General features: G+C 33.0%; 1 protein-coding gene across 8 annotated transcripts in view; it reads left to right on the top strand.

Annotated features, from left to right (window-relative positions):
* Positions 1–13,899, top strand: part of LOC106869914 (neurotrimin) — a 1,519,776-nt gene that overhangs the window by 1,214,336 nt on the left and 291,541 nt on the right. For 7 of the 8 annotated variants that reach the window (XM_089360901.1, XM_089360902.1, XM_052972121.2 and 4 more), the window contains one exon: positions 6,059–6,082. In XM_089360901.1, coding sequence (XP_089217027.1) covers positions 6,059–6,082 — 24 coding nt within the window. The remainder of the gene's footprint in view (positions 1–6,058; positions 6,083–13,899) is intronic. The other variant, XM_089360900.1, reaches the window with a different exon arrangement.

Raw genomic sequence — 13,899 nt, 5'->3', positions numbered from 1 at the left:
CTGGTATGGTAAGTCAAATCTAAGTATGCATACACCTGTCAGTGCAAAATATCATTCAGTCCTGTATCAATACCTTTAATGGTGGATCTTCTCTTAATGCAATAAACATGTAACATACACACGCGTACAGTTACAAACATATAAATGTTATCATGAGAAATTTTATACTTGCCACAGGTTGGTTTATAAAATCTTTTGATAATGCGAAAATCCTCTACGAAGATTTAAACTGTCTTTGAAATATTTTTGAAATCCCAAGCTCTTTGAAATTTCCTTGAGAACCCGGATATTTCTTTACGAAAAATCGGTTTATAGTTTTCCCTTCCTCTCCCTCACACTTCATCACTTCTATCGTTTGAATGCTTTCACTCAGTTTTCCTCCTCCGCTAGCACGTTAGAAAGCCTGTATGCCTATTATTGTATCGTAATAACTCGCATATTATTCTCTCATTTTCTTCTTCTTTTCTTTTATATCATCTTCATCGTCGTCGTCGTCGTCATCATCATCATCATCATCTTCATCATGTTCTTCTTTTTCTTATTCTTCTTTTTCTTTTTCTTCTCCTCCTTCTCCTCCTCCTTCTTCAGTTGCAATCTTACTCATAATTTCATGCATCACTTCTCGATTCCCTTTTATCTAAAAAAAAATTATAACCAGGTTTTCGCTTACATCATGCGTTTATCTACATGTGTTTATATTGTGTATGCCTAATGTTTGTCAACATCTGTATGTAAATCTATATGTCTCTATGAATGACTGGTTTTAGTTGTTTTTGCAGTAAGTAAGATGTCAATTTTTCTCAGATCAACCATAATAAAGGAATGCTTTGATCAAAGGCTATTTATTCGTAACCTTTATTCAGGTATCTTTTCTATGCTACAACATAATCCAATAAGGACCATCGATTTTTAAAGGCAGTATGAGTGATTTGGAAGACATTTGTTGGAGGTTGATCGACCTCGCTGGTACACATTAATATCCATCTGTATATGAGAGACATTTTGTGTGATTTCTACATTGTAATAGTTTATTTTACCTTACTCAGTAGCATGTTTCCAAGAAAGTATATTAAAAAGACAAGTGTAACTATACTTATTAAATATGTGTGACTATGTACATTTGTGCATTGATATATGTATAACAGACATTTATATATAGATCATTTTTTCTATGTACCTGAATGCGTATGTACGACTGTATGTTTAACTATGTGTGTTTGAAATATCTCTTTGTGACTCCATAAATGCTTTTGTATCTATGCTTCCTACATATATTTTTATCTTATGTTATACAGACATCTACATCTTATGTATTTTATTTTACATTTGAGCAGACTTTATTCTAAAGTGCAATTTTCCATTTTTAATTAGGTTTATTTCATTATTTTTAACCTAAAACTCTGTCTGTAAATTCTGCCCTCATTGGAAACTACGGCACTGTCATGCTATTAGCTGTCAGAAGTGAAAGTGCTCACTGCTAGTGAAGTATCTGTCTGTCTGCCTGCATGCCTGTTGCTGTGTCCGTCTGTCTGTCTGCCTGCTGGTTTGAGTTGATACTTTGCCTTACTTACTTACTGATATCTATCTATCTATCTATCTATCAATCACTCGTCCACCTTATTAGAAAACACAAATTTAATATAAAAACATATTTCCTGAAATTGCAAATTATTTAAAATATAAAAAGATAATTTTCAACAGAGAGAATTTATCAAAATAGAAAACAAATGAAGCTTGAAGTTTCAAAATAATAGGATCGACCACTCACGACTAGCTAGCGCGGACGCGCGACTGCGCGTTCGGGACCACTCTGCTAGACAGATAGCTCGCTCCGGCCAGTCATGGTATTAGCTGTCAGTAGCCAAAGAATCGACAGGGAAGCAACAGGCATGCAGGCAGACAGACAGATACTTCACTAGCAGTGAGCACTTTCACTTCTGACAGCTAATAGCATGACGGTGCCGAAACTACTCCAGTTGCATGATTAATGGTGACATAAACTTGTAACAATGTGATATTTCAGAATGTAACTAATTACACACACACACACACACACACACACACACACACATACACACACACATACATATATATATATGTGTGTGTGTGTATGTGTTTGCGTGTGTGTGTGTATGTATGTATCAATATATATACATATATATGTATATATATACATATATACTTATATACATATATATACATATATATATATATATATAGACGTAGAGAGAAAGAGAGGATATATATATATCGTATATATATATATATATATATATATATATATATATATATATATATATATATATTATACACTCACAAACACATACCCACATACACAAAGAAACACACATACACATGCACAAACACCCACGCGCACACATACATATGCGAGTGTGTGTGAGGGAGAGAGGGATGTGAGTATGTGTGTATGTACATGTGTTTATATGTGCTTGACTGTGTGTATGTGCTTGTATTTAATTACGTATGTGTGTTTCTCTTGGCATACTTTATATGGATATCTTAAAACTCATCAATAATTTACTCTGCACAAAACTAAAAGAATTGTGGAAATCTTTGTAATTATAAAGAATTGTAAGAGTCCCTTTATCCAGTAGTACATTGCGTGTGCAGATTCCATTGCGAATTACGATGCGGACTTTGTTTAGCGATGTTTATATATGTAATTATTTAAATATGTATTGAACTATTTATTGAGAAGTTATTCATTCAAGTTGTTCTCGTGCTCACAGCAGTCTGTAAAGATTTTAAATTAAAACTATTTCGCATGCGTGTAATTGTGACATTAAGTGTAATAGAAATAATCGAAGCCAAGTGACTGGCAGCCTATTAATTATGCCATATGTAATTAAAAAGAATGTCTAGACAGTATAAATCAGTAAAAAAAATAATATTAAAATTTAGAGATATGTTTTTCATTTTAGTTTGTTAGACCATTACACTTTTAGTGAAATTGCGTTTCTCTCAATATTTATATTTCTCAATAGGAAGAATAAACCATATTTCCATTTAATATTTTAAATATTTCTTTTTATATTTTAGTAATATGAATTTATTTGCAACTGTAGTCGCGCAATCTATCATATATACTGGTTTATTATGCCGTTAACAGTTTTAAATTTTACCTCAATGAAAGACAATATTTATCTGACGTTACCCCCCATGTTCTTAAATAATATTCTATTTCACCATGTCGATGAACCAATCTTCTTTGTGTGACCACATTCATAGTCTGAATACATTAAATATCAATAATATCCAACGTGGATATTATTACATGACTCTTGCTTTTTTTTAATTGCATTGTGATTAAGGAGTTTATTTGGCAATCATTTGGATTGCAGTTCGGTCCTACTTTGTGGCTAGTTGTGCAAATATATTTTCCGAAACCTGGAATGAACGAAGTCTTTCTAACTGAAACTTTTCATTGTTGGTCGTTTATCTCCAAGCGAATTCTGAATGGGTAAATATATAGCTGAAGTCATACTTCCTGTGAGTATCCCTTCTTTTAAGGAGTATCTAGGCTTATATTTTCCACTATGCTTTTTCGTCCATTTTTGAAACCGCAGTATGCGTCCTCAGACTGATTGGCTGCTATTCTTAGAAGGTTGAGAAGCTGTGTGGAATCTTCCAGAAACTATGTGAAAACACATCGTGCACACACAGACAGAAAATCTTTATCCCTTTCTCTCTTTCTCTCTCTCTCTCTCTCTCTCTCTCTCTCTCAATAACACAAACACACATACACACACACACACACACAAACATATAGTAGATTACAATAATCCCAATACAACTAGTACGGTTATGCGATGAAGAGTCGTCAAAACACATACATTTAAAACCGTAAGTTACACGATTCTGACAATTTTAATGGTAAGTCAGAAAGCCGAATATGGTATGGAAATACGAAATGAAAGAACAGCAGTACGGGAATGTGTACAATGAAAATAAATGCATAGATGAAAGACATATTAGAAATTCTTTTGTTTCGGGTTATACACTTTATCGAAGATAAAAATTATATTAAATGAAATAAAAAGAAAGCCATGTCGAATTTACAAGGTCTGTTTACATGGCAGGCCTAGTGTATTTTGTATGTGTTTGTTTATGCCTGTGTGGGTGTATGCCTGCGTCTACGTATATCTACCTAGATCCATTTTGCACTCCAACCTTCCTATTCGATTACATACCTACTAGGCAGATTGAAAGTGTCTATACTTTATAAGGTGATGTTCCACGTTAACTACGGCCCAATTGAGGAAGCTGTAAAAAATAAAATAAAATAATGTTTAATTAATTTGTTCCTAATCTCTTTCGTATTAAATTTATAGCACTAACTCATGAGGGTTAAATATTGCCTTGAGATGTTTTCCAGCTTCCCATTATTTACTTGTGAAACTTTTGTGTACATTTAATCTCTTTCACCTATGTGTCTAAACTAGTATTATAACCAAGGAGAGTTCGTGCATGATCGTGTTGAATGGTTTCTGCTTCGTACTCGTTGCTTGTCTTGCAATGCATTTAAATCCAAAACACACTTTAATGCCTTATAACCCCGTATGTGTGAATAAACACTGATTTAATTACGCAAACTAATGATTATGGAATCGATGTGTATTGTCACAATACTGGTTTCAGTAACTTCCGAAGGTTTTGCTGAGGTAAATGGGCCTGCCTAAGATGTACTATACGCAAATATTTCGTTAACCGTGTATCACAGCGTAATAGATTATGAGATCTCTGATAAATGAAAAGACTGTCATTGGGTTTCTCTCCACTGTTTGAACTGCCTCACCTCATGAATTAACTAACTTTTCGTTATCAATAAAGTTATAAACTTTATTTGTCTTAACTATCCAGATTTTAATTACTAAGTAGGATTAGTGCATTGATCCGCAAATTATCCCTCTTTCATTATATTAACAATGGGTGGAATGCTTTCCGTCATAGGGAACCTACTGAAATCTACTCTGACATTATTCAATAAGATTACAAGAAGCCATGACCTGAACAGCAAAATCTCTCATCTGTATACCCCATGCTTAATCAACTTTAATGAATCTTATAATTATAACGTTGATATCATAGTAATAAATGTGTTGCGTGTACATGTTGGATTTGAACCACAAAATTGCAAGTTAACGTTTCTGAATAAATAACATATAATATTCTTGTAAGAAAATCTAACCTCTTGACCAACAGTTTGTTTTTCATCATTCTGTAGATAAATATGTATCTGTTAGTAAATAGAATTACTGTGTAAACCAAAATCCGTAGAATATTAATATCTACTATCATACATTTGAAGTGGTAATCCTCATCCGTAAATTAAAGAGGCGAAAGTACATTGATAGCATTTAATTACTAATATATTGAGGATCAGTAAAGGAAGTTCAGCTATGAAGGTGAAATCTAACTTTGTCAGTAGATTCAATATGAAAGGAGTTGACCCTAGAATGACTTTAAAAAGCTTTAGCCATTAAAATATCCTATTCGTATAATCTTACTTGTTATGTGACATTAAACTAAGATTCAAATCTATAAAGACTGTCATTTTGATTACGAACCGGAGAAGATTTCTCAAATTATTGATATAAATATCAAGAGATAGATTAATGTTTGCAGTCATTTCTAAGCGAGTTATATTGTACAGTGTCCCTAAAGTCATCGAACAGCTAAAAATATATTTCTGTATGGTTAGATTAGTTTGACTAAAGGTTATTACTATGTCAACCCCTTCGTGACATTTGAGACACTACTTAAAGGGAATCTTGTTAAAACTAATGCTGACTTGCTTCCATCTTTTGAGACATTTATACCGTTCATTTCTCTGGTTCTTAATCAAGATGCTTTAAATGTTTCCAACATATGGTGCTTCATATAATGCTTTTCATTTATTGCTGCGCTACAAAATTTCCTCAATTTTCTAGTGGCATAATAAATATAATTTTATTTCTTATTCCTTTATATTCCTGTTGATGAAAGTTGAGTGAAATCATTGTTCTAACAATGTATTTTATCATTTTATCTTTTGCAGATAACACAGTAAAAAAGAACGGTTGTGAGTATTATTTGTTTAAGAATATCTATGTGTGTTCTGCAGGTATACTTGTTTGGAAAGTGATTATATCCGCGATTGTATGTTGTGACTAAAATGACTGTATTGTTGTAAAGTCTTTGTAACCAGTAAAGAAAATACACATTAACTATATCTTAAGTAACTTAATCTGATGAATCTATTATTCTCCAACCATACAGCTCTGGAGTAAAACAATAAAAGAAATCTCTTTTCAAATACACAACACTGTCAATTTTACGGTCGAAAAATTCCAAAGATCTCGCAAAGGTAGAATCAAACAACAAAATAACTTATCGGATAACTTAAGTAGTTGGTCTTTCAGAACTATTTCAAACTTGATATTTGTTTATCATTTTATATAAAGACTTGACCTTAATATTTACTTAGGTATTGTTACTGAGCATTGAAGTCGATGGAATCGACTTCCCCACTTCTCAGAAATCACTGGCCTAGTGCCAAAATTTGGAACCATCAGTATCATTGCCGAGCTGAAAGAACTTTTAGCAGGCTGGGCAAAATGTTTAGCAACATTTCCTCCATATTTACTTTCAGATTTAAAATTCTGCCATGGTCGACTTTACATTTCATCCATTTGGGGTCAATAACATAAGTACCAGTTGAGTGCTAGGATCAATGATGTCGCCTAAACGAAATGTGAGCGTCGAGAATCAACTGGCTGGTCTGTTCAGGAGGACTTTCAGTCCGAGACCCATTGATAATGTTGCCGGGGAGGGCATTGCCTGTTCGGAATAAACACTACGAGTATGGAAGTGCCATCATCCGGATTTCCACTTGGTGCACACACAGAGACGAAACTGTTCTGCACGCTCTCGTCCAGTGCCCGAGGATTGCTGAATTGTGAGTTCATATTGAACACCTGATATTACGTGAAAGACAGGTCTAATTATCAGCTGAATCCATTGTAAAGATCGTACCACCGCCTTCATTTTGCCGGGAAGCGCAGGTTGTGTTTCTTTGGTAACCTTAGCAAAAAAGTTTGAGAGTGCTGAAGACAGATATTTTCCTTTTTAACGAAGCCCACATCAACCTTTTGAAGTTTCACTTGAAAAGGAAGATTTGAGAAGTGCTGCCTCCAAGCAATTTTATTAACAAGTGGGGATATGTGGAAAGATCAGAGTGAGCGTGCCTACTCTAAGCAGGAGTCTGTACATTGAAGTAGGACGATGTGGAGAGGACACATGCCCAAGTAGTCAAATTTCCCGTGTCTCTGTAGGGTTCCCACGAGTTGTCCTACGAAGTCTGACTCTCTTTTGCGGAAGTTTTCATTGTTAAAATCAATTTACTTATCGTTTTCACTGTTTACACGCTTCATTTTATGCAAACCCACGTTGTATTGTTTCGTCCTCAAAGACATTTGTGAACACTTACTGATTAATAAATAAAACATCATCATCATCATCATCATTATTGTCATTATCATTATTATTATAATTATCATTATTATTGTTATTAATATCATTGTTGTTGTTGTTGTTGTTGTTGTTCTGATTATTATTTATTGTTTAGAATCTATTCAGCCAGGGCGCTTGAGACAATTCAGCAAAACTCTTCAAACTGAGAAACCTAGATGTGCATTAATTTAAAAGAGAAAAATTTTCTTAAAGAATCATGTTAAATATTTCAATAGATGGGTATATGTCAGCATTCAGTATTCTTTTTATTAGAATTCTGTTATACTATCCCAAAACTCATCAAATGTGTAGGCGTTGTAGCAACCGTTATTTAAATTTACCTGAAGTAATTGGCATGTTAGAAATGTTAAATAATGTTAGACATTTTGATGCAAACACGTTTATCTAGAACCGCATCGTACAATATATATATATATACGTGTGTGTGTGTGTGTGTGTGTGTGTGTGTGTGTGTGTGTGTGTGTGTGTGTGTGTGTGTCTGTGTGTCTCTGTGTGTGTGTGTGTCTGTGTGTGTGTGTGTGTGTAATTTATGAAATGTATGGATACTAAAATTAGCAGGTTGAGCAATCGACGAGAAGCACCGTCGTTGGCATAATAGTTGGTTAGGTATCGTAAAAGTCGATCATTAAAACTGGAATTATGAAGCGATATGACGATATTTTTGTGTAAAAGAATCTGTAATATGCACCGTCATACACCTAATATTCTTTCCGTCGGCTGTATTCTAGCAAATCTCTGAACCTGGGGGTCATATTGTTCATGTCTGCTTTTATGTTCATGCGTTATGTACAAGGATTACATTATGAAATGTATTTCTTTTTAAGACAGTAAATCATGAAGTCGATATAGTAAATTCTTTAAGCAGGTAGAGACAGTGTACAGTTCCACATTGGTGTAAGAGACTCACTGTTAATAATTTCACATAAGAAGCATAAATACAGGATGTTAGGTCAGTAAATCTAAATTTTTGTTTCAGGATTCATGCCTATTTTGTGGTCATTACTTACGTAAACAGAGGCGCAATGGCCTAGTTGTTAGGGCAGCGGACTCGCGGTCATAGGATCGCGGTTTCGATTCCCAGACCGGGCGTTGTGAGTGTTTATTGAGCGAAAACACCTAAAGCTCCACGAGGCTCCGGCAGGGGATAGTCGCGAACCCTGCTGTACTCTTTCACCACAACTTTCTCTCACTCTTATTTCCTGTTTCTGTTGTACCTGTAACTCAAAGGGTCAGCCTTGTCATACTGTGTCACGCTGAATATCCCCGAGAACTACGTTAAGGGTACATGTGTCTGTGGAGTGCTCAGCCACTTGCACGTTAATTTCACGAGCAGGTTGTTCTGTTGATCGGATCAACTGGAACCCTCGACGTCGTAAGCGACGGAGTGCCAACAACTTACATAAACACAATTCCAACACTACAAATGAAGATAAATATTTGATGCAGTGTTGCTCATCAAAGGTTTGCCTTTCTTCTAGCACTTATTTCCTTATTGATTACAAATTCATATCATTTTAGATTTACATTGAAATTTAGAATTAATTTTATAAGACATGTGCATTTCACCATCAGGTAATGATGATAGAAATTAAGTGAAATGAACCAAAACCGTTTTGGGGACCCATCGCTCTGAGATATTATCTCTCTTGTATAAGTCTTATCGCCAACCCTTCTTTTATTTCGTTAGCAACGAAACGTATACTTACATGTTCTTTTGCACATTCAACAATTAATTTCTGCTAACTTCTAAATAATGGTGGGGATTTTTCTCATCACGAGAAAAGGAAGAAAATTTAATATATTTCGTTACTCGTAGAATCTATTTCTGTCCGTTTTGTTAGACAAAGTTGAAAAGATGTTGGATAAAATATAGGAATATCATACCAAAAAGTTGTGATGAACAATATTATCAACCTATGCAGTTCTATTGTATGAAGACAATACGAGCTTAGAATGTCTTTAGATTATGTCTAAGAATAGAGGCTTCTTTTCTCAGTCGGAATTAGATTGTAACTCACCATAGAACCAGCATTCAATATTTAATTCTCCAAGCGAATTATTTTCCAGCTGAGTGAAACTCCAATGTAGGAAAGGAGTTTCACGATTTTGTATTAATCATATTTAAGTCAGAGCAAATCGGTTGAGGGTATTTTTTTACTGTTTATAGACTTATATAAAATACAAATTCTATGGACAATGCATAGTCTCACAAGAATTCGTTATAAATTTATCTTTATTATATGGAATAAGAAAATACATCTGTGCTCACTTGAAAGGCAAACTCCAGCTAGTTTCATTTCATTTCTGAAGATAATTAATGCTTTTGTTTATGGAAATAGCATACAAAATTATATATATATACCCACCCCGGTATATATATATATATATATATACACTCACAAACACTCACACATACACACACACACATACACACACACACATACACACACACACACATACACACACACACATACACACACACATATATATTAATAGTCTAATGTGATGAATTTGCAAATGTATTCTCGCTAAATCAAATTTTTATTATTGATTATATTGATGATACTTGGAAAATGTTTCTATCTATTAATTTACTTACTTAAATTCTTACTGAGATAAATCAAGGAAAACCATGCCGTATCTGACGGAGCAATTAATAAAAAGATATAAATGAATACAAGTGACTATAATAATGGAGAATCTTTAGAAATCTCAATAGCATTAACTTTCATGTAGTTTCAAACTTGAGATAATTTAATATTCAATTGTAATGCTAGCTTTCAATGGTCTTCTTGAAAGATATCATCGATAGCATGATATTTACATCTAAATGTCCCAGCATTGACAAATGAATGGATTATATCAGAAAAAAAATGACACGTATGTATAAATATGGAATTTTCGTCTCTGTTTATCCACATATATACTATCAAACCCGATAAACACTAATGTAAGTCACTTTCAATAATATTTCTTCATCCTTCATTTTTGAATAAAGAATTTGGAATGGGGATAAAAGGTCGCACTGAAATAAATACCCCAAACTTTACAGTTATTAAATTTCTGATAAATCTTCTGTAGCTCCAGAGAACTTTGTATAATTGCTTCGAACATAATCGATTAAAATCATATTTCGTAAAATGTCTCTACTGGAAATATTGGAAACCTAAATCCATATAATTGCTTGTTTCCGCTGGGTTCTGCTTTCATCTATTTGAAGTAAACTAAACGAATATTCAAAAGTGCCTAACGTTTTAATTTTCTTTTCAACTTTTCATCCAGACGTAGATGTCGAAGTCTCTTACTTTTATGACGAAAGTTTTATTTTTCTTTTTGACTTCAGCAATATATTTGTAATTTTGATGGTATATAGTACATAGGAAAACGTGATAGTAGATACTGGATAATAAAACAAGTTTCGGTAAAATAAAATACATGAAACGCTTGTAAATTCTCTGTAAAGTTACATAAATTCATTCGTGTTTCTAATTTCGTGTTTAATGCACAAGTATTTTATGGTATTGAGTTATATTTCTCGTTTTGGGGTCTGAGTTCAAATTTCGTGTATTTGTAGAAACACCAGATTTAGTTTAGAAGGAATTTGTCTCAAGATTAGTATTTCCTATGCGTACAGATCATCGTTTGCTAAAAGTTATTGAAGAACTACCAGTAGATTGTAATATTGTTGTTGCTTAGAGTAATGTTAACATTAGTCAACATATGATGTACTGTAGATAATCCATCATCGTAAGAGAAATCTACAGATCTAAATTGCATAAACGTGTGTATATATGTGTGTGTGTATGTTTATTGATACGAATTTTTATTTATATTAATATTATTCTTTAGCCACCTGGCAATCTAGCAAGCCTACTATCAAAGATATATGACTTTTGACCGTACACTTGCTTAATCATTCACACACTATCGAGTGTGAGTAATATTCTTAAGGTCAACACTTACTCGCTCACGACCACTTCTAGGCTTCGTCACTAACTCAGATTTTAATCAAATTAGATGATGTTTACATTTTTAGGTTGGTCACATCCTACGCTACAAGCTAAAATTTTGAAAATTGGTTGAGTAGAAAAAGTTTGAGTTAAATATGTTAGGCTGCAAAGAGAATAATGCCTGAAATCGACTTCGAGTCCATTTTTTTAAATAGATCTATACTTTACTTTAGCTTATACGACGACAGGTATGCGCCCATGTTACTTATATGCAACACTATTCAGTAGAAAAAAGTACTCAGGTAAAAACCGACGTAAGAAAAGGAGATCAACGCCTGAAATCGACTTTTGTCTCCAAATATTTTTCTTTTTTTTTTCAAAAGAAGACATTTCAATTTAACTTTCTGATAGATCTCGATTACATAATCCCATAATACTAATTATATCAAAAAATATTTTAAATACAAAAAACTACTGTGTCGAAATGTGTCGAAAACAGTGGTAACGCTTAATTAAAAGCAAATTCAAAATCTAAACATTTTGTTTTTGGGTAAAAATTTTGTTTTTGTTTAGCTCATATGATAGAACTCATCAAGACGAGTGTCGTGGTGGTAATCTTTTAAACAACTATTCACAAGGAAAAAATTCATTATATATGGCAAATGTGCCAAAAGTACGTGAAACAATTTTCAAATAATATTATTATTAATTACAGTACTAAGACGACGAGCTGACAGAGTCGATAACAGGCAGGATGAAAGCTTCGCGGCATTTCGTCTTTCTCTAGATTCCACCAACGTCTTCTTTCCCTTTTATCTTTTCGGTATGAGTATCAACTGAGCACTGAGGTCGATGTAAACAACTACTTTCCCTGCCGGATATGATTCCCTTCTGTCAAAATTGGAAACCAATATTTCAAAATGTTTGATTCAATTCAGTATTTAGGTATCTTGCAAAGATCCACCTCATATTCATAGGATATACTATATTGTAATGAAATCATTCACACACAGAAGTCTGTGAATAATATTTACTCACTCGTGAGCACTTCTAGGCTTTGTCATAATTCAGTTTTTTACCAAATTTGAAGTTGTTTATACATTTTTAGATTGGTCATCTACTAAGCTACATTTTGAGATTTCAAATATGTGAGGTCAAAAAGGGGAGAATAACGCCTGAAATCGACTTCATGGATATACATGCGACGCTGCATACACACTTACGTGAATACAAACTCACACACACAGACTAGCAATGCACATACACATAAGTAACTTTTAAAACTCCTATGAAGGGAAACAAAGTTGTGTGTGACTAATACGTAGCTTGACAAAAATTGATGGCAAGTGGACTCTTTTCTACTGTCCATCGTAAATAAACACTCACACACACACATGCATACTTATACATAGGTACATACAAACATACTCATTGCAGAAAAATGTTACCAAGATTCAAATGTTTAATCATTTTCAGAAAACAGGATTTAGAAGCTGGCATTTTCTGCATGATAGTTGTCTATCAGAAAATGAGAGCAAAATCATTATACGAGGAGGAATTTTTATGAAACAAACGAAAGCATTGTAAGGATTCTGAAGTTTTAAGTTTATTTATTTGCTTTTAAACTTTAATTCAATATTAAGGGTAACAGAATTTACATTCTTATTTCTCATGTTATAATGACAAGATCGTTGCTTTCAGATATTATGATTTTAATGTAAGTGGATTATATTTATAGAAATTTCATTTTTTAATTGGTTTATGAAAATTGGATTACAATATGTAATTTTAGCATATATTCCTCAAAATCTTGATACAAAATTGTTATTGTTTCTTTCTTTCAATGGGCAGACCTGGAGGTTGCTTGTAATGCTGTTCAGAAAAAGCAAAAGGGAACGTGGCTCCTCCTGCTTTACAGTGGATGCATTCGCTATTCTTACATTTTAAATCATTTTTATATTAGCCAATGCAACCAAACCCTGTCCAGATAACTTTTTGCGATTTTTAGAATTTAAGAAAAGATAGGTGAAAATTAAAAAACATATCATATAATTCTTATTTTAATTCAATCATCAACAATGAAATATAATTCAAATATATTTTTAACAAAAGAATATTTATTAGTTTTATTGCATTGTCGGGGGAAAATGGATTACACTGTAAAATGCGGGCGCATGCATGTTAATATTCTTAAGTAATTACACCTGGAAAAGTACAGAACAAGATTTCTACATTAGTATTTGTCTAATTCCTCTAAAGGAAACTAAAGAGTGCATAAAATTAAAATTCTACTGTACTTAAAATACTGCAGCCGAGAATAAAACTTTAAATATTAAAATACTTTATATTAGGTAAATTTGAGATAATTATGAGAATTTAAAAAAAAAGTAAATCTTTAAAAAGTAGTCAACAGCAA

The sequence above is a fragment of the Octopus bimaculoides genome, chromosome 12, assembly GCF_046866305.1.
Source record: "Octopus bimaculoides isolate indiv1 chromosome 12, ASM4686630v1, whole genome shotgun sequence".
In the NCBI taxonomy this organism is placed as follows: Eukaryota; Metazoa; Mollusca; class Cephalopoda; order Octopoda; family Octopodidae; genus Octopus; species Octopus bimaculoides.
The sequence above is the reverse complement of the archived record's forward strand: the minus strand, read 5'-3'. Positions and strand labels throughout refer to the sequence as shown.